A 22,590-nucleotide genomic window follows, 5' to 3' on the forward strand; every position below is an offset into this window, starting at 1 on the left:
ATGTATGCCCATGGCCCATAACCCACATGCATGCCAATCAAGCACCAGGTGGCTGTGGGATGGTCTCGCGGCCGGAGCTGACGTTCCTCCATGCCTGCCTATCACTGTGAGCTGATATATAGAAAGAGCCAATACCCTCGAGCGGATTACCACACGTGTGGTTATCTGAGGGGGGGAGGGGGGCCTGCGGAGAGGAGGAGACTTTTTGGCCTCCTCTGACCGCTTTGCTTGCTTGCTGCGCATTTCTGTAGCGAATCGCAGCGGCTCACTCGGGTGAGAGGGAGGGAAGGGGAGAAGGTAAGAGAGAAGGGGGGGAAGCTTCCTTGATCACTGGCTACACAACTACGCTACAGAACCAGAGAGAGAGAAAGAAAGGAGGGCGTATCAGCACGCCGTCCGCCAATCAGTATCGGAGCAAGACACACACACACGCTCTCTCTATCTCATCCGTAAGCAGCGCCGCCCAGCGAAGCGATCATGTTGAGCTCGCCTCCTACGGATTGCTTTGGCGGCTTAGGTCGTCCCGCGGCCGGCTCGCCCACTCCGAGGGTCTGGGCGATCAACTTACGCTAGCGTACGAGCTACTCCGCACTCCAAATTTTTGCGATACTCATCCAATCGCTTGTTTTCTATTTGTATATGTGTGTGCGTGCGTGTGTGTGTGTGTGTGTGTGTGTGTATGTGTGTGTGTATGTGTGTGTGCGTGTGTGGGATGGGACGCGCGCCGCGACCATGCAGGCCAAGACGGTAGGCGACGAGGCGCCACCCATGGGACAGGGAAGATCATGTGCGGGGATGGTTGAGAGGAAGTAAGGGAAGATGTGTGTGTGTGTGCGTATGTACATACATCCGGAGTAGCAAAGGAGGAAACCTGCTTCAAGGAGGAAACCTGCTTCGTGATCCAGTGCTTCCAGGACTTTGAGGATAGAAGGCTGGGGAAGGAGTAAAAGGACCGGTTCTGAAGCCTCGAGGGCTCTGCGCAGAATCGTGGACAAGATTAGACACTGGTGTGGAGTGGTTCCTCCGTGACTACTCCTTTCCTGTGCCAACGGCTGTGCTGAGGTGCTTGTGTTGCCGTGTACGGAGTAGAACCGTTGAGTTCATTCTGAGACTTGTTCTTGACTGCGTGTCTCTTGGCATATATTGCCAAGAGCCAAGCAAATCGCTCTAATGACACACAGCATTGGAGCGGAGTGAATGACACCGCTTCATAGTGTAGTGAATGTATGTACTGTACGTCTGTACAGTACACCACACTATGGCATGGAAGACTTACAATAAACCGCCCCAAATAGGGGGTAGCCATTGCCTCAGGTACCTGCCAGCTCGCGCAAGACGATGACGATCACAACTACACCAGATACACTATAGCTGAATCAATATTTGCCCCGTGACCCAGAGGGACCCCACGGAGATCTCTTGACAATGACTAGTACAAGAAAGGTAGGAGATCTTATCTCAGATCCCGTTTCCTCATCAGCGACATCAATTCCGTAGATCTTGATCGTCGGCATGGTTCCGTCTTGGCGAGATGCTCGGCAGCGCCTGCGCCCAATTGATCTTCGATTTGACGGCTCAATAATCCTGCCCGTGAGATGCTTGGCGGGCACTTGGCGAAACACGTTCTCGGTGGTGTAAGGGTGCAAGGGTGCGAGCGTGCGAGAGGTGAGGAAATGAGCAGCAAGCCAAAAGAGAAAAAGAATCAAAAGAGAGAGCAGGTTAGATTGCTAAGAAACAGTGGTCACCCGACCTTTTTGATGTTGAACTCGGCCGCCGCGTCACCGGCAAAGGCGTCCACGAGCCTGGGAATATCCATCTCGACGAGTGCGCCTTCGTATGGACCGCTCAGGCGCCTCCCGGGTACGGCGCAGCGGCAGCCCCGTTCGTCCAACCAGCCCCCGGGATGGAAGTTGCACCAGAACCGGTCGCGGTGCGGCCACAGGACGCGCAGCTCGGCCTTCTCCAGGCTTGGATCCGCCAGCAGCACCAGCAGCGCCCGCAGTGCCGGGTTCTCCGCCAGGGCGCCATCTTGGTCGTCCCGGCCCCCTAGATGCTGCCGCCGCTGCAGCAACTGCTGCTGGTGCGGGCGTTCCTCGCGATCGACGACGAGGCTCAGCGCTTCCGGGGGGTGGCCCACACACAGGAAGAGCTCGCCGCCGATGTGCACGCCCAGCCGCCGCAGCGCGCCCGTCAGCGCCAGGTCCGCCAGCGCGGGCACCACTAGGTCCTCTACCAGGCCGCCAAGCCGCCCGAGGTGGACGACGGCACTGCGCACCCGCCGCCGCGCGCGCACTGTGTCCGCGTGTGTCAGGAACCGCGCCAGGGCCGCCCCCGAGGGGTCGCGCGGGGCGTTGCGGGCGGCGGCGGCGGCGCTGATCGGCCGGTCTCCCTGCTGCTGCTCCTGCTGCATCTTCGCCTTCTCCTTGTCCTGGTCATGTCCTTGCTGTTGCTGTAGCTTTTTCCTGCCCCAGGTGCACAGGGAGAAGGCGAAGTGGAAGAGGTTGCGGCCGTAGTACAGGTCGCCGGCTTCGCGGTAGAGGATGGGAGACGCCAGGAAGAGGTTAACGGGCGGGTCTGCGTTGCAGTCTCCCAGGCCGTAGGCACCATCATCACCACCACCGCTATCACCACCACCACCACCACAACTGATATCTACGTTACCGCCAATTCCGTTGTGCGTGCTTCTGGACTTCCTAGTCGCAGTACGCTGCGGGCCTGTGGGCATTTTGCCCATGAGCAGAGCAGCGGCGGCAGGGCTGAGGGCGATGCTCTTGCCGCCGACGCCACCCCCGACCCAGATTCCCGTGGGAAAGAGGCAGAGGTACGACAGGATCTGCTCGCGGATCTCGGGCGGGAGATCGAAGAAGAATTCAAATCGCTCGGGTGGCATCGTTCTGTTCCGTTTTACTTGATTCCAGGATCAAAAGCCGAGGACACAGGCAAATGTTGTGAATTGCCCGAAGAAGGAAATGATTAGTGAGTCAGTGAAGGGCGATTCATGTTCGCTGCGGAAGCCGTGATTCATCGATTGGCCCAGGCCAACTTACATGGTACTGTAGTCCGTACATACATACCTTCCCTACTTGGCACATGGGATTCAACACAATTCAACACACCCTCGTTCCTTCTCTCTCTGATGCATTATTTATTACACTTTTTTTTCCCACCTCCTTCCTTCTTTTTTCCCTTCCTTCCTTCTTTCTCTCTCTTCTCTCCCTTATTTTGTTAGCATTTCAAACTTCTCATTTTCCTTCTCCCCGTTTACGCTCTTTTCACTCTTTCTTTGTGACTCTTTTTTCCTTCTCGCTCTTACCACTCGTCTCTCATATCTGGCCGATTAGACCTCATACCGAAAGCTGCTTCTTGGCCATCATGGCCAGACACACCAGTCATTCAGATGGCGCTATCCGGACCTATGTAGTATCAAGGGCCTGCAAATCCATATGTTGGTAAGATTTGCCGCACACTCGAAATGAAGAAGGTGCTGGTGCGGGCGTCCAAATGCTTCGATTTTAAACCCCCCGATAGTCTAAATGCAATTCGCCAGAGGGATGCGGTCATGAGAATCAAGAGGAAAAGTCCCAATCATCAATCTTTATAGATGCCTCCTCCAGGCCGAAGCGGTAATCCCGTAGCGAAACGCATCCTAAAGCCAGATCCATCTAACTTTTTATGTCCCGTTTCATGAATCAAGATGTAAGACGCCTCCCATCGTACCGCGGCCCTGCCGTCCTGCCGGTCGCTCAAAATAGCTCCAGACCGTGGCTTCATAATCCCTGTCCGATGCGCCCTGTATCTATCTGGAAAAGGCCAATCCATCCATCCGTCATCAGGTCGTTTAACGCGAAGACATGGCCTTGGTGACCAGCCTCTTGAGAGCAAGCTCCTTCTTCTTCAGGTCCTCGGCCGTGGAGTCCTCAATCTCGAGCTGGGCCATGGCCTCGCTCAGCGACTGCTCAATCTTGTCCTTCTGGCCACGCTTGAGCTTGAGCGACAGTGTCGGGTCCGAGATGATCTCCTCAACACGCGAGATGTACGACTCGAGCTGCTGCTTGGCCTCGAAGCGCTTGCTGAAAGCCTCATCCTTGGACTTGAACTTCTCGGCATCTGGTAACCCTGTCAGTGGAACAGTCTCGACGCGGTAACAGTCGTCATGAGCGGGTACGTACCGTTGATCATGCTCTCGATCTCGCTCGACGAGAGCTTGCCAACAGAGTTGGTGATGGTGATGTTGGCGCTGCGGCCAGAGGTCTTCTCGGTAGCCGTCACCTTGAGGATACCGTTGACATCAACCTCGAAGACGACCTCGAGGACGGGCTCGCCAGCCTTCATGGGAGGGATGGGAGCAAGGGTGAATTCACCCAGAGAGGTGTTGTCCTCGCAGTTGACACGCTCACCCTGGTACACAGGGAACTGGACGGTCTGCTGGTTGTCGGCAACCGTGGTGAACGTCCTCTTCTTGATGGTGGGGACGGTCTGGCCACGGGGGACGACGGGGGCGAAGATGTTGCCCTCCATGGCAACACCCAGAGACAGAGGAACGACATCCAGCAGAAGGAGGTCCGAGGTGTCGGCAGAGGTGGCCTTGCCAGAGAGGATACCGGCCTGGACGGCGGCACCGTAGGCAACGGCCTCATCGGGGTTGATGCTCTTCTCAAGCTTCTTGCCGTCGAAGAACTCGCTGAGGAGCTTCTGGATGCGGGGAATACGGGTCGAGCCACCGACAAGGACGATCTCGTCGACCGCGCTCTTCTCGATGTTGGCGTCCTTGAGAACCTGGGCAACAGGCTCCAGGGTACCAGCGAAGGCCTTGGCGTTCAGATCCTCGAAACGGGCACGAGTGATCTGCATGTTGAAGTCCTCGCCATCGAACAGAGAGTCGATCTCAATGGTGGTCTGAGCACCGCTCGACAGAGTGCGCTTGGCGCGCTCGCAGGCAGTCCTCAGCCGGCGGAGGGCACGAGAATCGCCCGAGAGGTCTAAGCATGTATGTTAGTAAATGGTGTCGAAAAAAAAGGTTGCCAAAACTGGTGGAAATCTCTCACCTTTCTTAGTTTTCCTCGTGAATTCCTTCTTGCAGTAATCCAAAAGGTTGGTGTCAAAGTCCTGGCCACCGAGGTGGGTGTCACCAGCGGTAGCCTTGACGGTGAAGACACCGCCCTGGATGTTCAGGAGCGACACATCGAAAGTACCACCACCGAGATCGTAGATGAGCACGTTGCGCTCCTTGCTGGACTTGCCAGAGCCAAGACCGTAGGCGATGGCGGCAGCCGTAGGCTCGTTGATGATACGGAGGACGTTCAGGCCAGCGATGGCACCAGCATCCTTGGTGGCCTGTCTTTGGTTGTCGTTGAAGTAGGCCGGCACGGTGATGACGGCCTTCTCAACCTTCTTACCGAGCTTGGTCTCGGCAATCTCCTTCATCTGTATTGCAGTCTGTCAGTCTTGGGCCGGGTCTAGAAAGATCTCTAGCCGAGTTACCGACCTTGCTGAGGACCATAGCCGAGATCTCCTGGGGGGAGAAGGTGTGGGTGGTGCCAAGGTACTGGACCTCGACCTTGGGGTTGCCGTTGCCGTCATCCACGACCTTGAAGGGCCACGACTCCATGTCCTTCTTGACGGTGGGGTCATCGAAGCGGCGACCGATCAGACGCCTGAGGGAGAAGAGGATCAGCACGTGTTCCGACTCTGCGGGCGGCGGCAAGGGGGTCCATACTTGACATCGAAGACGGTGTTCGCCGGGTTCATGGCGGCCTGGTTCTTGGCCGCCTCACCAATCAGGCGCTCGTCCTCAGTGAAGGAGACGAACGAGGGCGTGGTGAAGCTACCCTGCTCGTTGGCGATGATCTCGACATTGGTACCCTCGTACGTAGCAACGCAGGAGTAGGTGGTGCCTGTTCGTCGCAATTGTCAGTTAGCCACGGCGCCCAATTCCACCCAAGTTTTGGACTTCGCGCGGCAGTCGAGAAGACCGAGCGCAGCAGCACGCGCGGAGCATTGCATACCGAGATCGATGCCAATGGCACCGTCATAGACTTCGTCCGCCATTTTGAAGATTGGTGTTGTTGAGGAGGGTCTTGAGGGTTGGGCAGAATCTGGCGCGCGAGGAAGAAGACCGGCTCAGCGTGGGGCAGGCAGGACAGCCTTTAAATTTTTCGAAATTTTCAAATGCGAACTTTTTCCCCTCCGCCCTGCCCGTCTCCTTCCCCACAAACCCTTCCTGGTTTGGCGCCCGCTGCCGCAAGGTTCTTCTCGCCGCACCCCGTGATCAAGCACGTGACTTCAAGGCGGAGGATCCTGGCTGGTACCGAGTGGGGCCCAGGAAAACTGGAGCATGCTGTTGGGTGAGGCGCTTGCGGCTGATTGTGCGACTGGCTTTCCACTCGACCAAAGTTTGTGATCGCATCTGAGCCCCTCCACACCCTAGCGCAGCAGCCCTTCCTCGCCAGACGACATTGCCTGGAGCACGGTCGTTCTTTTCATTCCTAGAAGCGCCGACTGCAGTTGCCACAACGCCCATTAATCCAACCTTCCAACTCGAGGCCATCTATCTTACTTGACGACACCAAAAGTCGCATTTTTTTTTTCTGCGAAAACGCTGCAGCGCCACATCCTTGAGCTCGCCGCCCTGTTGAACCAACCCATCTCAGCCAAACCAACCTTCTCAAACCGACCGCTTTGTTTTACCAGACGCCTCTTTGACCTTCAGAAGCCGAAGCATACAATATGGCAGAGCAAGTCGACCTCACTACGATTCCCATTTCGCCCGATGGCGAAAACAAGCCCGATGGCGCCTCCAACGAGAATGCCGAGGAGAAACTTGTCACCGTGTTCCACGACAAGGACAACTTCAACGTCAAGCACCCTCTGTCGAGTCGGTGGACGCTCTGGTTCACAAAGCCCGCTAGCGGAAAGGTCTGCTCCGGCCTCCACCACTCCGTCATTGACGCATCGTTCTGACCAGACTCCCACTCCAGGGTGACAACTGGAATGATTTGCTAAAGGAAGTCATCACCTTTGAGTCGGTGGAGGAATTTTGGGGTGTATATGTAAGCCGCGCCCCTGCAGGTTGCTTCCAAGTCTTTGCATGCCCGGTTTCCACTGACCGAAATTCTAGAACAACATTGCCCCCGTCTCGGAACTTGCCCTCAAATCGGATTATCACCTCTTCAAGGAAGGCGTGCGGCCAGAGTGGGAGGACCCGCAAAACAAGCACGGCGGCAAGTGGTCGTACCAGTTCAAGGATAAGCGGTCGGTCAATATCGACGAGCTGTGGCTGCACACGATGCTCGCCGCCATCGGCGAGACGCTGGAAGACGAGGATGACGGCGAGGTGATGGGCGTGGTTGTCAACGTGCGCAAGGCGTTCTACCGTATCGGCGTGTGGACCCGCACGATGGGCCGCCACATTCCCGGTCGCGGGGACGGCGACATCGCCGGCGGCAAGGGCCGATCGGCGGAGAAGGGCAAGGAGATCCTGATGGCTATTGGCCGTCGGTTCAAGAACGTTCTCAAGCTGCCGCCCAACGAGGTGGTCGAGTTCTCGGGCCACACCGACAGCGCGCACAGCGGCAGCACACGCGCCAAGGCGAAGATCGTGGTCTAAAAGTTTGTGTGCGCTCACAGGCTTCGACGCCTGTTCGCCCGGCCCACTTAGCCTTCCCGTTTTGATGGCCTTGCGCCGTGCGCTCAGTCTGGAGAGCTAGATGGGGTCATTTGCGGCTTTATCGCGATGCACAGCATGACAATGGTCGTCAGGGGATAGATATGATGAGACATACCGACAACATATTGCCTGGGTTCCTCTCGAGTACCTTGGTAGCCTGGGAGAGCCGCAGCGTTTACGGACGAATGGGCGGAGATCGTTTCTGACTGCATCATTTACAGTATGATCACTTATCCGCGCCGCGCTCTCAAGTATGGTATCTTATCTGCGATGAAGCCTAGCATATATCTGCTAGTTTACCTTATGAGCACGCCAGTTCTGATCTGACAACGACCACCACCACCTACTGTCGTGTTGACGTGTTGACGCGATGCCTACCCATGTCCCAGCCAGCAGCCTATACCAAGCCCTCGCTCTAAGTCTAACAATGGATGCCCTATGCTATGATACACTTTATACCCGCCGACCTGGTGATCTAAATATTGAGCCCCATCCTCTATCCGCATGCCCAGGGCAAACCTTTCTCAACAGAACGAATTACTCATTTTTTTTTTTCGTTAATTTCTTTCCCGTGTTCCTTTCCTGACCCCCCCCCCCCCGGGTCTTACAACTCATCCCCGCTAAACTCGTCGATAAACATCTCCTTGACCAGCATCTTCTTGTTGATCTTGCCCATGGCATTCCTCGGGATGTGATCAACCACCTTGAGAACCTGGGGAATCTTGTAGCTCGCGAGGCGGCCTTTGAGGGCGCGGCGCATGTCCAGCGGCGACCACTTGCCGTCGGGCACGTGTTCGCGGTCGAGGATGACGACGGCGCCGACCTTTTGCCCCCACTTGCCGCTGGGGACGGCGAGCACGGCGACCTCGGCGACCTGGGGCAGGGCGAGCATCTCGCGCTCGACCTCGAGCGCCGACACCTTCTCGCCGCCGCTCTTGATGATGTCGGCGCTGCGGCGGCCGAGGATGAAGTAGAGGTCGCCGCGGGCCCAGTCCCGCTGGCTGGGGCGGTCGCTGCGGCCGGCGCCCTCGACGGGCCGGCGGACGGCCACGTCGCCCGTCTTGAACCAGGGGCCGCGGCCGTCCTTGGCGTTGACGAACTCGCGGGCCGTCGCCTCCGGGCTGCGCCAGTAGCCGGCGAAGATGGAGGGGCCGCGCAGCTGGATCTCGCCGGCGCGCTCGCGCCCGTCCGCGTCGCGCTCCTGCCCCGGCTCGATCACCTGGTGCGTGTCGACGTCGACCAGGCGCGCCTCGACCCCCGGCAGCGGCCACCCGACCGACCCGTCCACCCGGTCGGCCACGTCCAGGCCGCAGCTGAGCGCCATGCCGACCTCGGTCATGCCGAAGCGCTCGAGGAGCACGTTGCCGCCGCTGAGGTCCGCCCAGGCGCGCTTGATGGGCGTCGGGAGGGCGGCGGAGCCCGAGATGGCCAGGCGCAGGTTGGCCGGGGAGATGGCGGCGCGGGCGGCGCTCTGCATGTCTGGTGGGAGCGCCTTGTGGGCGGCAAGCAGGCGGGAGTAGATGGTGGGGACGGCCGTGAAGAAGGTGATCTTGCGGTGACGGGGTTGGGGGGAGTCGGAGTCGGAGTCGGGGGTCTGGTCTGGGGTGAGGAAGGGTGCGGCGAAGCGCCGCCAGACGGCGTCGGCGTTGAAGGGGAAGAGGAATTCGATCGTGCTGCCGGAGAAGAGGGGGGTGAAGATGGCGTTGATTGTTCCGTGGATGTGGTGAAGTGGGAGGACGTGGAGGAGGTGGTCCGAAGGCGAATACTCCCAGGCTTGAAGGAGCGAACGGGCCTGTGCTGTCATGACCGATTGGGGGAGCAAGACGCCTTTCTGTTGTGACGGGGGAGGTCAGCACGCGAGTTGAACCTAAGCCCATGATGGCCGGGGCCTTTTGGGGGGGGGGGGGGGGGGGTCCTACTGGTCGATTCGTCGTGCCAGATGTGTAAAGCATCATTCCGGCGGATCCAGGATCCGACTTCTCCAGCGTGACCTTCTCGTGAACGCCATTGCCCTGGAACTTTTCGAGCTGGAGATGGACAGGCTGGAAATCCAGCTCCGTCTTCAGCACTTCTTCCGCTTTCGAGGTGAACTTTGCCGAAGACAGGAGCATCAGGGCCTCGCTGTGGTTCAGGATGTACTGCAGCTCCGGCGCAGGAAAGGCCGGAGACAGGGGCACGGCGATCGACTTGGCCGCAAGAATGGCCAGCAGAGTCACTTTTATGGGCGTCGAATTAGTCCGGGATCGCGGACAGGAGGCGGGAGAGCTCGGCGAGTGAGCTCGATCACGAGGAGGGGGGGGGCTGCTCCGATCGGCTTACATACCCACATAGTCGTAGCTATTCTCGACCAGGAAGGCGATGCGCTCGCCATCAATGTCGTCCTTTCCGGCGGCCTCGCACAGGCGGTTCCGGACCTTGCACACGTCGCCGAGCAACTCCCCGTACCGGAACCGGCGCCCGCTGTTCGAGTGGATCACGGCGGTTGATTCCGGGTCGTGGCGGGCGATCGCCTCGAAGACGGGCAGCCTCGGCAGTGTAGACGCCATCCTGAAGCCGGTAGACCTGCACAAGGGACGGAGCGGGAGTAGGGCAGCGGGAAGCCGGTGACCGAAACGCCTTCCGAGGGAGAGGGCAAAGGAAAGGGACATTGGAGAAGGAGGGAGGGGGAGGGGCCGAAACGGCAGGTAGAGGCGGGGAGTTGCCGATCGGCTTTTTAAAGGTGCCACACCCGCACTGCAGGAGCCGGAGGATGGGGCGGGATGCGGTAAAACGGAGTCGGCCGGGAGCGCTTCCTTGAAAGGGAGGAGGGAGGGCGGGGGGTGAGCGTGGTGAGATTACAGGGGTCCAGACATCGCACCCGAAGCGGCCTTCTGAACGTCGAGTCCGGGACGCATACTTACATAGTATTTGCCCGGGAAAGGGAGACTGGGTCGGCGAATCGGGATTTCGACGTTGGATTCGGTGGAGTCAGGAACGGAGAACGGGAAGGCAATGCGGATAACAAGCCATTGACGATTTTTTTTTTTTTTTGTCCGTCTCTTTGTTTCGGGGCATGTAGGGTCGGGTGCTGGTCGCTGCGGGACTGCGGCCGTGTGTGGGCATTAGCTGCGTGAGGTGGGGCACTGGACCCCAGTAACCGTACTCTTGCAGCACGATTGGGACCCAGTGCTGCGAACCCGTCTCATTGGGGCGACTATCACAGCCCCACGTTTTCCAGATTGGTTCCTGTCGGCGAATGATTTTATTCCGATTCGCTTGCCCGTTGCCGCTCCGGATAGAGGACTGCGTAAACAGTAGATACGTGTGCGGGTTACATTCTTGCAGTACCCTGACTGATTACGGATTACATACGCATACACTAATCACCTGCTTACGACTGACTGACTGACTGTCTGTGAGCCGCGATCGAGGACAGCCCGCGGGTTCCAATCCAGAACATCAATCACCCTTAATGTTGCGCCGGGCCGCGTTTGGCTTCGCAAGAGCCGCCAGACCGTTTTCCGCCATGGCGTCGCGCACTCCGGTCGAGGACGCGATTAGGGAAAAGGTACGTTCGCCTCGCCGCCCTATCGGCCCGCTCTGGCATTTGTTCTCTTCCCCCCCAAACAAAGAGGTCGTTGCTCGGCAAGCTCACCAAGCCATTGCCCGCGCCCAGATCACCGCCGGCCTCAAGCCCACCACGCTCGAGATCTACAACGACTCGCACCTTCATGCGCACCACGCGCCGATGCAGGGCGTGACGTCCAAGGAGACGCACTTCAGACTCGTCATCACCTCCGAGGCCTTTCGCTCCAAGACGCAGCCGGCGAGGCACCGTCTGGTTTACGGTCTGCTAAACGACGAGCTAAAGCGGGAGGGCGGCATCCACGCGCTGCAGCTGCGTACCATGACCCCGGAAGAGGAGGCAAAGCGGCGTGCCCAGGAAGCCGAGGCCGAGTAGGGAGGAGATCGGAGCTCGCTCCGGAACCCTTTTGAGATGGCCCAACAACCATGGAAAATGATACCCCTTGTACTGTACGTCACTGTAATGTATATATGTACAGTACATACCTACCTACATGCATATGCAACATGCCGGAGAGCAAACGTTACGCAAATTTCAAGTGATATATATGCTTGGTTCAAAGTACGTGCTTTGCCTAGGCCAGGTCCTCATCTTTCTGGTTTCAACAATGATAGGCCGCTAGAAAAGTGTTTCTCCCGTTGCTATGTTATATCATCATGGTCTTGTAATCATGGGTATCAGATCCTTAACCAGTCAATCCCCCAACGCCGTCGTATCAATCCGATTCCCGCTGCTTCGGGTACTATGGAGTAGACCGTTGAGGGGCAGAACTCTGAATCCTCTTCTGCATCAGGAACTTCTTGAACCGTAAGGCTCGCTTGTCTGCATTCGTCTTTGCCGCCTGCGGCCGCTTGAACTCGGCGCCAGGTTCTGCCGTCGAGGACCCAGCCGAGGCTCGAGGCGCGGCCCTGCGCTTGAGCGTCGTCTCTGGTATGCTCTCAGGGTTGCTGGCCTGAGAGAGCCCAGCGCCGGAGAATTTGTCTACTGCCGGTAATGTACGCTTAGACATCGCTGGAGTGACCGGAGTTGGTGAAGGCTCAATGTCTAGCGAAGGAGAATCAGGCTGGGTTCGGAAAACAGGTCGAGAGGGAGAGACGATTGCCTCTCTGGCCGGTTTACCAGCCTCGGTCGGGGGTCGAACGGTCGACGGAGGCGGGGGAACATCGATACCGGCTGTTGGCGGTGGAACCGTTTCACGGACCTGCTTCGTGGGGCGTGGTTCTGTGGCGGCGCAAGTGGGAACTGCGGGAGACCCAGTCTCCCGGGTTCCCGGTCCGGGACTTGCAGAGACAGCCGCACTGGAGGAGTCGCTCTCATGAGAGGCATAGCTTGTGTCCGTCCGCTGCCGTGGTTGTCGTGCCGTTTGTCTCTCGAATGGCGCCTTGTCCGGTGCTCGTTGATCATGTCGCTGGCGTGTTGTGTCTTCGGGTTCCTGGGGTTCAACAGCGCCCCCCCTGATGGCACGTATCTCGTTCGCATATTTGTTGAGAGTTTCGCTGAGGTTGTTCTTGGTCAAGACGCCCCTCAAGTAAACGGGTCTTGACACATTCTCGTTATAAAATTCGACTGCCGAGAGCGGGCGAGGATTGGCCTCCTGACCGCTAATGTAGGTAAGAAAATCAGTAGAGAAAACCCGCACAAAATCGTCGTACAGGAACTCAGCCAAAGCCCTCTTTTTCTGAAGGGGTAATATCGACAAGACAGCTCGCAAGTAGACCCCAAGGCTGCCTTCATAATCTGGATAGGCGGCTTTGAAGGTGGTATATGGAGCCTGGGATGACGAAGTGTCTGACGGCGTGTCGATCGGGAACTCGCTGGGACCCTGCTCGCCGGCCGGTTGCAATGAGGCGGTGGCTGTAGCAACACCCGATCGATGCGCGGACATTAGGTCATGGTGATTTTCTACGGATGGCATAACCGGTGATGTTGGCCCAGGCCCAGGTCGATCTTGCTGTGCCTGTGTCGTCGACGAGGAGTTGATGATCGGGCCAGACGGCCGAGACGGGGATGTGGACCTGGTGCCGGGGAACGTGAACCTCGAATCGTCTATTTGCCCGGCGGGATTTATTGGGCTGACAAACTTAGGAGGTTTCATAAGCCGGCGACGTTTCGGCTGAGGCTCTTTGGCTGGGCTTGTCTTCTCGGTCAAAGTACATGGTATCACCTGTGCGGAGGGCGGAGTATGATTGAAGACAGATACAGCTTGTCGGTTGACCGGTTCTAGAGCTTCGGTAACAGCGTTGGGGACTTCAATCTCTAGCCCAGGGTCGGATTTGGCGCTGCTGCTGGGGGGAAAGTCCGTCAAGAACGCCGCGCGGGCTGAGACTCTGCCAGTGGTCCTGGGACCACGCTGCTCAGGAGAATGGCGGCTCGAATCGCTCACATCCTTGGCTCGCGCCTCTTCACGTTGGTGTGGTCCAAGGAAGTGCTCTGGAGGCGATGAGGACCATGGTATGGGGGTGCCGGGTGTGTTTTCTACCCCCCTGTTACCATCTTCCTCGGCTTTGGCCGAGTCATTTTCCAGCCCAATGCCCGCACCGACGCCCCTTTCTGGAGATGCGGATCGATGGAGATCCTCCCCGGCCCTGCCAGGAGAGGCCGGAGAAGCAGGCTGCGAGAGGAGCGTTTCCTCCAGCGCCGAGACGTTAGGCGGAGTGTCCCTCACAGACTGCGCTCGCACGTCTGTCAGCACTTTTGGTGGCACATTAGGATAACGACCAAGAGACCAAGCATCAGGGCGGTCCAACAGCTTCTGCTGATCCGAGGGTATCTGGACGTATCGACGGGGGATCTTGGTCGGGTTAGCGAGAATAGCAGGAGACCAAGAAGCCCAGGCGTCCGGGGGAACAGAACTGCCCGCCTTCGCCATGGCGAACGAGCGAGAGTAACCAGCCGTGGGACTGCCAAGACGGTTGGGCCAATTGGTTTGCTATCTCATTGCGGCGGCGACGTCCGTTTTCGGGGTAGCCCAATCAGGTCGTCGGTTAAATTTGTCGCCGTCGCGGGCAGCAGCTGGTTTTGAAATCGCTTGCTGCAAAAGACCAGAGTGCTATGTCATTAAAAATGAAGGAAAGAAAGAGACCTTTGCTCTCCCAGGCTGGTTGGTTGAGGACCGGGGCGCATCGACCAAAAAATAACCACCCCTCTCCTCTCAAGCGGGACACTGAGAAGGTCTCGCGTTTATTAAGGTGAACGGACGCGAACCGTGGAGCGTGCGCCGACGCCAGGTCACAGGATTGCTCCGCAGCTGTTGCCCCACTTGCCACAGTAAGGCATCCCGCCGCATTTACGCGGCTTCGAGCGGCAACAAAATACATGGGCTGATGCAGTGCGGATGATCAGCATCTTTTGTAGCTTACACTAACGTTCTTTCCTATCCTGTGACGACACCTGGGGCCTGCGCCGTGGGGTGAACTACCCCAACTACTTACCTTACCCAAGGTGTGAAGGCGTGCCTGCTAGGTTGTGCACCCGATGTTGTGAAGTCAACAAGCCACAAAGGGACTTTCTCCCAAGCACCACAAAAGCAGAATACACCCTTTTTTTACTGCGGAGCACATACAACAGTGCAACTTCGAGATTTCAAAGAGACTCTAGGTGCTTTATCTTCGCCCCTCTGTTCTAGTTATTGCCTCCAAACAGGACGACCTCGAGTTTCGGAATGACCATCTTCGCGCCGCTGCCCGTGCCCCGCCCAACGATCCGCATCGAAAATCCGTGAAGCCAACTGCCAAAGCATGCGTTTTGTTTACATACCATCACACGGGCTGCTCTGCAAACACCCGCCCACCTTCTAACCGGAACAAGGCAGGATGGCCAACCCCCACGGCCTCGAGGCGCCGTCTCTAGGCCCCTCGGTGCCCTCCTCTCCGGTGGACGCCCGATCGCGCCGGGACTCGGCAGCATCGCTTTCAGTAGCCTCCCATGCCGATAGGGAACATTATGCTCTCGCACTCGACAAGATCCACACGTCGGCCAGCCAGTCCAACGTCCTGACCACCTTCAACGACTTTGCTCCGCCCCCGGACTCGCTTCCTTCCTCCGAACCGAAGTCTACCACGAGCGACATGGTTCAACAGGGACTGAGCGGGCTGTACACACGCTTCAAAGAGGCCGTCGGCGCGGTGGGCAAGGCTTCGGCTCAGGAGGTAGACGATGCCAACAGCCAAGATGGTGCCTCGTCGCGAAAGAGTGTTGGTGCGGCCGGCGAGAGCGCCAAGACATCACCGCTCCCGAGGGGCGAGAGCGGCGCTACGGCCTCGACCCACGAGTCTGCTGCCATATCGGAAATCCAGACATCGGGCTTGTCCTCCTCCGGGGTCCCCACCTCCGAGTCGCAAACGACTGCACCGCAATCCTCCTCAAAAGCCTCTTCGATCACAACCCCATCCACTTCCAAGACCCCCTCTCTCCAAAACATGCCAAAGATGGCAAAGGCGGGGGCGCCGACGGCGGTCAACGCCGCTGTCGACCCCGTCACTGCTCAAGGTGTTATGGAGATGGATGCTTCCGCGGGCCGGGCGGCCCGTGTGGAAGACCAGTTGCCCAACCGAGCCGGGGGCCGTATGAGCATAAGCAGACCGGCCGATACGCCGCCGATTCCTAGCCCTTCCGGAAATGCAAGCCTAGACAGCGTAGCCACCGTGGACCGTATGGCCATGCCGAGTAACCGTTCGAGGAGGGACGATGTCGTCAGCATGGACGGCAGTATCGACGCACCGCGGAGCCCTTCCCAGCCCGCTGCTGAAGGGCGCGCTTCTTCCTCCTCATCTTCCCGCCCTACTCCTTCCGCAGAGACCATGAGAAGGCCGGCGGTGATCGACCGGATCGCTTCCTCCAGAGGTAGAAGCCATTCAAGGTCGTCGTCCCTGGGGCCAGGTGCCGCCGCGAGCCCCGTCAGTACCTCGGCCCACAGTTCCGTGTACCATGATTCCTTTACCCACAACGAACGACCCCAAAGGTTACAGTCGGGCATCCTGAGGATCCCCGGCACGACCACCAACGAAGGCTCCCCGGAAGTCGTCAACGCGAGGCTAGAACGGATGCGGAAGCAGGTGCTGAGCAAGGAGTTCTGGATGGCCGACGAGACCTGCAAGGAGTGCTTCCTCTGCGGTACCCCGTTTACGGCTTTCCGGCGTAAACATCACTGCCGCACATGCGGCTGCATCTTCGACTCGAAATGCACGTCCAGTATTTCCGGCCAAAAGTTCGGCGTCCAGGGAAATCTCCGGGTCTGTAAAACCTGCCTCAGCGTCATCAACCGACGGTACGACAGCGGGTCCGACGATTCGGCTGATGAGTCCTATCTCCCTGCAATCTTGCGCGCCAGCCACCAGGCAAAGGCCGCCTCACCTGTGACGGCCAGGCTGCGGACCGACGACGAGGCGAGCAGCATATCGGAGCGTACCGAGCAGGCCGAGGACCCGAGGGACGCGACCACGCCAATGATGGCGATCCCGGCAACCCGGCGAATGGGGGAAAACAACCGGCATTCCGCCGTCTTGGAGATCGACATGCCGCAACTCAGCAGACCCGGTTCGTCGCGGTCCTTGAAGTCTTTGTCCGCCACCCGCCCGCAGTCCTCCGGTCACCGCAGGCACCATTCCAAACACAACATCCTCAGCAGGCTCAAGGCACCGCCAGAGGAGAGAGCCCCCTTCCGCACGCCGGCCAGCGAGGACTTGGCCAAGAAGAAGCCCAACGTCAATGCCTTTCATGCCGACAACATCATCGACCCAGAGCTGGCAGACTATATGTCCGACGAATCAAGCGAAGATGAGCAAATGAGCAGCATCTTCGCCACCATGGAGGGCGGCGATTTCCAGTCTCCGAGCCTCGATCCCGGGCGGGCGAGCTTTGGTACCTACCTGAGCGCGGGGCGAAAACACCGATTTCGCACGGGCGAGAAGAGCATAAGCGGGCCGAGCCACGCAGGCCGCGGGTATGAGGAGGCGAACGGCCTGCAAAACCTGTCCATCCACACGCGGCCGCCACGGCGGAGGAATCTCAGCACCGCAAGCGCAAGCATCCATCACTTGCGCTCCCCGTGGCCAAAGTCTGCCGTCCTCAAGGGCCCCTCCGCCTCGGCCGACACACTGTCCATCTTTGAGAGCGTCGTCGATACTCCTGCGCTGAAACGAAGAAACTCCATACGTGACGGGAAGCCGGCCGAAGAAGGCCTGAGTCCCGCGAGCTTGCAACACGCCAAGAAGCTGTTCCGGCAGCTGCTCCAGGATGCCGAGATTCCGAACCCGGCGAGCTGGGAGAAGGCCCTGATTCCCATCCTCGACAAGTGTGCCGAAGACGTCGACCCGGACATCCGCAACGGCGATGACATGGACATCCGGCACTGGGTGAAGCTGAAGCGGATCCCGGGTGGCAAGCCGAGCGATACGGCCTACGTGCACGGGGTTGTCTTCACAAAGAACCTTGCGCTCAAAAGTATGCCGCGCAAGATACGCAACCCAAGGATCGTCATCATCACGTTTCCCTTAGAATACCAGCGCCACCCGGAGCAGCATTTTATGAGCTTGCAGCCGGTCATCGAACAGGAGAAGGAGTACCTGAGGATGGTTGTCAACCGGATCCTCAACCTGGAACCCCACGTGCTCCTGGTCGCGAGGAGCGTGGCGGGGCTTGCGCTCCAATATCTCTCCGAAGCGAACGTTGCCGTTGCGTACAACGTCAAGCCGTCCGTCCTCGAAGCCGTGGCACGCATCGTGAACATGCCGGTAATCTCGTCCATGGACATGCTCACCCTCGGTGCCCGGGTGGGCGTTTGCGAGAATTTCGAGGTCAAGACGTTCGTGAACAACGAGATCAGAGGGAGGAAGAAAACCTACATCTTCATATCCGGCTGCCCAAAAGACCGTGGCTGCACCATCGCGCTCCGTGGCGCCTCATCCGAGGTGCTTGCCCGGATGAAGCGCATCACCGAGTTCATGGTCTACGTCATTTACAACCTGAAGTTGGAGTCCTGCCTCATGCGCGATGAATTCGTGCAGGTCCCGTCAGAGGCTTCCCCCGCTGCGCGGCCGGCCTCGCCCTCAGAGCAGAGCCGTGACAGCCTTCCACCTCCCCCCGGCGAGGAGACCCCGGATCCCTCCAGCGATCGTCCTGCCGCTGTGGTCACTCGGCAGAGTACGGAGAACGGTGACACCCTACGAGACGCGGGAGGAACGACTGCGGCCGCTGCTGAGTCGGAGCTATCTAGCGCCGAGAACGCGCCTCAGCGCGCTACTGAGCCGGCCCAGCGACCGATATCAATGCATGACTTACATTCACACGAGCAAGTGCCCGACAACCTCCCCATGCCCTCGTTCCACAGCGAAATGGTGGAGAAGTATGAGACGAGGATCTTGTCCACATCGCCGTTTGTCAAGTTTAGGGAACCGTATCTGCTCATGAAGGCACGAGAGCAAGAGCGGCGCGCAACCTATCTGAAACGGCTCCTGGAGCAGGAGGAGACGGAGGCAACCGACGGAGACGAGAAACAGAATCCGGAACCTTTCCAGCTCGTCCAGCCGGAGATGGTACGCGGCGTAGAACAGAGAGCTCCCAAGAAGGTCATGGAAGTACTCCATGCCGTCCACGATGCCGAATACGACAGGGCGATGCACAGCTTTCGGACCCAAGCGAAGCAGTGGGAGGCGTACGTCCACGCAAGTGCCGATCTTTTCGACCCGTACTCTCACCAGAACATCGTCGTCCTCTATTCGGTCACCTGCACGGCGACCAAGATCCCGTGCTCGGAGCCCAGTCTCGTGGCTATCGAGTTTTACAACGAGCACCCGGACCCGAAATCGGGCCTGGACCAAGACTGTACTCTAGGTCAGTATATCGAGGATATTTGCGAGTGTGCCGACTTCATCTGCTACTCCAACGGCTGTGACCGAAAGATGCACGAGCATCATCGTACCTACGTGCATGACAACGCCCGCCTCACCATCATTCTGAAAACGTCTCCGGCGTGGCCCGAGAACTTCCCCGAGAAGCCCCAAGTGAGAGATGAGGACGAGGACGAGACCGGCATCTGCATGTGGAATTACTGCAAGCTCTGCGACAAGCATTTCGGCCTGATGCCCATGTCTGTGAGCACCTGGAAGTACTCCTTTGGCAAGTATCTCGAGCTCTCGTTTTGGAACAGAGGGCTGCAGCCGCACCCTCAGAGCGGGTGTCCGCATGACCACCAGAAGGATCACATACGCTACTTCTACTATCTGTATCGCGACATCGCAGTGAAGGTGCACTACGACCCCATCGACCTGTACGAGATCATTGTGCCGCGGACAAAGATCACGTGGAAGGTGGACTACGATCTCAGAGTCAAGAACGACGTGTTCCTCCGGGCCGAGGACCGCTGGAACCGTTTCATGAACTCGGTAATGGCGAGGCTCAAGAGCATCCGGATCGACAGCGTGCTGCCGGAGAAGGCGGAAGCCTGCAAGGCCGAAGTGGAGAGGCTCAGCAAGAAGGCGCAAGAGGACCAAGCAGAGCTGATCCGCGCCCTGCAGGATGCGTACATGAACTCCAAATACTACGAAGTCATCCCGTTCAACACGGTCATCCGCGCGATGCTCGAGAAGGTGACGGACTGGGATGCCGCGTTTGCCAAGTTCGAGGCCGACTTCCTCTCCGACAAGGACGTGCGTCAGTTGACTATCATTCAACTGAAGAAGATATTTACGGACCACGAAACCAAGGAGAGCCTGCCGAGCACGGAAGGAACACCGTCGCTCGCATCCGAGAACGAGGAAAAGACGACTCCTGCGACTTCCCCGCCCGGCTCTTCCGAAGTCGAGGAGAGGCCGTCTCAGCCTTCGGACGGCGACGCAAGTCCACCACAGGAGACCCCTCTGTCTCCCGCTGCGGAGCCTGTTCCCGCACAAAAAGAAGGCGTCGCGGTCGAAACTGAAGTGCTTCTGGAGCGAGTCGAACCTCTGGATCTCGCAGCTCCGAACCCGTCGGCCGTGACCAATCTACTCTTCCCAGCTGCGGAGGCTGCGGCGGAAGCGCCCGAGCCGCCCAGCGACCACCCCTCCTCCTCTACTAGTTCGGCAACCGTATCTGCTTCCGCCACCTCTTCGCCCGCGCAAGCTAGCGCACCGCCGCCTCCACCGACAGGTCACATGTCATTGTCGGAAAAGGTCGAGCAGCTGCGCCGAGAGCAGCAGCGAGCATTGGCAAACGATACCAGGGGCTCGGCCGCCGGTGTCGAAAATGCAGCTAGCACCCCCAAGCCTGCAGCGGAGCGCGCCGTTCCTAGGCGGTCGGGCGCGGCTGTGTCGCCTCCCATTGTTCGTGCGATCTCTCATCCGCCGGGTTCGTTGCCGAGGACTCAGTCCGCCATTGGCAAACTGCTGAGAGAACAAAAGGCCCAGGATGTGGGCTCGGAAACGCAGAAAGCACCAGGCGAGGTTGGGCCGAAGGGAGACAAGAAGTTTGCCGACCGCATCGGCCTGGGGGCGCTCAAGAGCCACCGTAAGGCGGGGCCGTCCGGAATCCCGCGGTATGTGCACAAGAGAGAGTCCAAAGTCTCGACGTTGGCGCGTCATTTCGAGCAGCTGAGCCGGGAGTTTGAAAAGGAGAGGCTGAAGGATCGCAAGCAACGCGCCGCCAAGATGCACCACACCCGAGCATTCCTGCCGCGGTCGTCAACCAGGACCATAGTAGAAGTCTACAAAGACGTGGACCAGGCGGTGCAGGAGCCGGCGCCGGAGGACGATCAGCTTCTCGACAAGGAACGGGGCGACAAGCCGGCAGAACAAAGCTCAACGATCGCGGCGGAGGCTACGCTCCCCGAGTCGCAGCGGAGCAAGCCTCCCGAAACAGAGCGTAGCGTGCCCCAGGAACGCATTTCTTCGGAGCCGACATCACAGCAGGATGAGACCGTCGCGCAGACGGAAGCGGAGGAGGGTCGTCAAGAGGGCCGGGCCGGCTTTGAGGACGAGGGCGCGGAAAGCGACGGGGACAATCCTGCCATCACCCTCGACGACATCTTGCCGAATGTCAAGGAGTTTGCCGACACGTTGGAACGGAGCGAAGAGATAGCGGAGGAGCTCCCGAAATACCAGAAGAAGAGTCTCATGACGATGCTGACCAACTTCTGGGCGGAGCGATCGGCCAGCGGCTGGCCGCAGTTGGAGTATCCCATCAACGCGACGGATCACATCTTCTTCGACTCGGACGTGATCATCCGGGAGGACGAGCCGAGCTCTCTGGTGGCGTTTGCGCTCAATTCGGAGGACTACCGGTCAAAGCTGGCGGAAATCCGGCAGAAGTGGGACACGCCGGACGAGCCGGAGGCGGGCGAGAGCAGCAGCGATGGTCTGGCGATGAAAGGGCCCCAGACGTCCGGACCGGATAGCGCGAAGGCCGGCAACAAGGCCAGCAGGTCGGACGCGGAGCTGGAGAGGAGCCTGCTCCGGAAGACGGGGATGCACGTCAAGTACCAGTTCACGGACGGGTCGGCGAGGATGACGTGCCAGATCTTCTACGCCGAGCAGTTTGACGCGCTCCGGCGTAAGTGCGGCGTGGCGGACCGGTTCGTCGAGTCTCTGTCGCGGTGCCTGAAGTGGGACTCCAAGGGGGGCAAGACCAAGTCGGTCTTTCTCAAGACGCTGGACGAGCGGTTCGTGCTCAAGTCCCTCTCGCCGAGCGAGACGTCTTCGTTCCTGCGGTGCGCTCCTAACTACTTCACCATCATGAAGGAGGCGCTGTTCCACGACCTCCCCTCGGTCATCGCCAAGATGTTTGGCTTCTTCCGGGTCTTCATCAAGAACCCGCTCACCAACACGGAGATCAAGCTGGACCTGCTGGTCATGGAGAATCTGTTTTACGACCGGTTCCCCAGCCGGACGTTCGACCTCAAGGGGTCGATGCGCAACCGCAAGATCCAGTCGACGGGCGAGCAGAACGAGGTGCTGCTGGACGAGAACATGGTCGAGTACATCTACGAGTCGCCGCTGTTCTCGCGGGAGCACTCCAAGCGGCTGCTGCGGGCGTCCGTGTTCAACGACACGCTGTTCCTGGCCAAGCAGGACGTGATGGACTACTCGCTCATGGTCGCCGTCGACGAGGTCAAGAAGGAGATCGCCGTGGGCATCATCGACTGCATCCGGACGTACACGTGGGACAAGCAGCTCGAGAGCTGGATCAAGAACCGCGGGTTTGCGGGCGGCGGGCGCAACCGGCCGACGGTGACGAGCCCGAAGGAGTACAAGAGTCGGTTCCGGGAAGCGATGGCGAGGTAGGCCATCTTTTTCTCTTTTTCTCTTCTTCTTCTTCTTAGGCTTCTTCTGCTGCTGCTGCTGCTGCTGCTTCGGAACTCAGCTAACGCGATGATCTGTGATTGACAGGT

General features: G+C 58.9%; 7 protein-coding genes across 7 annotated transcripts; 3 read left to right on the forward strand and 4 right to left on the reverse strand.

Moving 5' to 3' along the window:
* Positions 1-1,741: 1,741 nt before the first annotated feature.
* Positions 1,742-2,890, reverse strand: MYCTH_2122199 (uncharacterized protein; the record flags this gene model as incomplete). The annotated part of the gene is made up of 1 exon (XM_003658546.1): positions 1,742-2,890. The coding sequence occupies one exon, from the start codon at positions 2,888-2,890 to the stop codon at positions 1,742-1,744; it is 1,149 nt and encodes a 382-aa protein (XP_003658594.1).
* Positions 2,891-3,489: 599 nt separating this feature from the next.
* MYCTH_75824 (uncharacterized protein) lies at positions 3,490-6,111 on the reverse strand. Its single transcript, XM_003658547.1, has 6 exons — positions 6,006-6,111; positions 5,717-5,894; positions 5,486-5,654; positions 5,046-5,424; positions 4,170-4,979; positions 3,490-4,107 (listed from the first exon to the last, which is right to left on the reverse strand). Exons 1-6 carry the CDS (start codon positions 6,046-6,048, stop codon positions 3,839-3,841), a joined length of 1,848 nt encoding a protein of 615 aa, XP_003658595.1. The 5' UTR covers positions 6,049-6,111; the 3' UTR covers positions 3,490-3,838.
* A 333-nt stretch (positions 6,112-6,444) lies between these two features.
* On the forward strand, positions 6,445-7,994 carry MYCTH_2313336 (uncharacterized protein). Its single transcript, XM_003658548.1, has 3 exons — positions 6,445-6,915; positions 6,978-7,049; positions 7,118-7,994. Exons 1-3 carry the CDS (start codon positions 6,727-6,729, stop codon positions 7,604-7,606), a joined length of 750 nt encoding a protein of 249 aa, XP_003658596.1. The 5' UTR covers positions 6,445-6,726; the 3' UTR covers positions 7,607-7,994.
* A 268-nt stretch (positions 7,995-8,262) lies between these two features.
* Positions 8,263-10,690, reverse strand: MYCTH_2294540 (uncharacterized protein). The gene is made up of 4 exons (XM_003658549.1): positions 10,567-10,690; positions 9,990-10,458; positions 9,586-9,881; positions 8,263-9,497 (listed from the first exon to the last, which is right to left on the reverse strand). The coding sequence occupies exons 2-4, from the start codon at positions 10,210-10,212 to the stop codon at positions 8,271-8,273; spliced, it is 1,746 nt and encodes a 581-aa protein (XP_003658597.1). The 5' UTR covers positions 10,213-10,458; positions 10,567-10,690; the 3' UTR covers positions 8,263-8,270.
* A 202-nt stretch (positions 10,691-10,892) lies between these two features.
* Positions 10,893-11,770, forward strand: MYCTH_2294541 (uncharacterized protein). The gene is made up of 2 exons (XM_003658550.1): positions 10,893-11,213; positions 11,322-11,770. The coding sequence occupies exons 1-2, from the start codon at positions 11,172-11,174 to the stop codon at positions 11,604-11,606; spliced, it is 327 nt and encodes a 108-aa protein (XP_003658598.1). The 5' UTR covers positions 10,893-11,171; the 3' UTR covers positions 11,607-11,770.
* A 203-nt stretch (positions 11,771-11,973) lies between these two features.
* On the reverse strand, positions 11,974-14,100 carry MYCTH_2122204 (uncharacterized protein; the record flags this gene model as incomplete). Its single annotated transcript, XM_003658551.1, has 3 exons — positions 11,974-13,085; positions 13,138-13,246; positions 13,396-14,100. 3 exons carry the CDS (start codon positions 14,098-14,100, stop codon positions 11,974-11,976), a joined length of 1,926 nt encoding a protein of 641 aa, XP_003658599.1.
* Positions 14,101-14,784: 684 nt separating this feature from the next.
* MYCTH_2294543 (uncharacterized protein) lies at positions 14,785-22,582 on the forward strand. The gene has a single exon (XM_003658552.1). The coding sequence runs from the start codon at positions 15,044-15,046 to the stop codon at positions 22,481-22,483; it is 7,440 nt and encodes a 2,479-aa protein (XP_003658600.1). The 5' UTR covers positions 14,785-15,043; the 3' UTR covers positions 22,484-22,582.
* Positions 22,583-22,590: the final 8 nt, after the last annotated feature.

Source organism: Thermothelomyces thermophilus, chromosome 1 (genome assembly GCF_000226095.1).
Source record: "Thermothelomyces thermophilus ATCC 42464 chromosome 1, complete sequence".
Classification (NCBI taxonomy): domain Eukaryota; kingdom Fungi; phylum Ascomycota; class Sordariomycetes; order Sordariales; family Chaetomiaceae; genus Thermothelomyces; species Thermothelomyces thermophilus.

What these genes read in the sequence shown, in the direction of transcription:
- MYCTH_2294543 (XM_003658552.1), top strand. Translation starts at nt 15,044, where the DNA reads ATGGCCAACCCCCACGGCCTCGAGGCGCCGTCTCTAGGCCCCTCGGTG.
- MYCTH_2294541 (XM_003658550.1), top strand. Translation starts at nt 11,172, where the DNA reads ATGGCGTCGCGCACTCCGGTCGAGGACGCGATTAGGGAAAAG. An exon ending in AGGACGCGATTAGGGAAAAG is followed by an intron (nt 11,214 to 11,321) that starts GTACGTTCGCCT and finishes GCCCGCGCCCAG; the next exon opens with ATCACCGCCGGCCTCAAGCC.
- MYCTH_75824 (XM_003658547.1), bottom strand. Translation starts at nt 6,048, where the DNA reads ATGGCGGACGAAGTCTATGACGGTGCCATTGGCATCGATCTCG. An exon ending in AACACCGTCTTCGATGTCAA is followed by an intron (nt 5,655 to 5,716) that starts GTATGGACCCCC and finishes CTTCTCCCTCAG; the next exon opens with GCGTCTGATCGGTCGCCGCT. An exon ending in GATCGAGAGCATGATCAACG is followed by an intron (nt 4,108 to 4,169) that starts GTACGTACCCGC and finishes CAGGGTTACCAG; the next exon opens with ATGCCGAGAAGTTCAAGTCC.
- MYCTH_2294540 (XM_003658549.1), bottom strand. Translation starts at nt 10,212, where the DNA reads ATGGCGTCTACACTGCCGAGGCTGCCCGTCTTCGAGGCGATCGCCCGC. An exon ending in GAATAGCTACGACTATGTGG is followed by an intron (nt 9,882 to 9,989) that starts GTATGTAAGCCG and finishes CGCCCATAAAAG; the next exon opens with TGACTCTGCTGGCCATTCTT. An exon ending in CTGGCACGACGAATCGACCA is followed by an intron (nt 9,498 to 9,585) that starts GTAGGACCCCCC and finishes CCGTCACAACAG; the next exon opens with AAAGGCGTCTTGCTCCCCCA.
- MYCTH_2313336 (XM_003658548.1), top strand. Translation starts at nt 6,727, where the DNA reads ATGGCAGAGCAAGTCGACCTCACTACGATTCCCATTTCGCCCGATGGC. An exon ending in CAAAGCCCGCTAGCGGAAAG is followed by an intron (nt 6,916 to 6,977) that starts GTCTGCTCCGGC and finishes CTCCCACTCCAG; the next exon opens with GGTGACAACTGGAATGATTT. An exon ending in AGGAATTTTGGGGTGTATAT is followed by an intron (nt 7,050 to 7,117) that starts GTAAGCCGCGCC and finishes CCGAAATTCTAG; the next exon opens with AACAACATTGCCCCCGTCTC.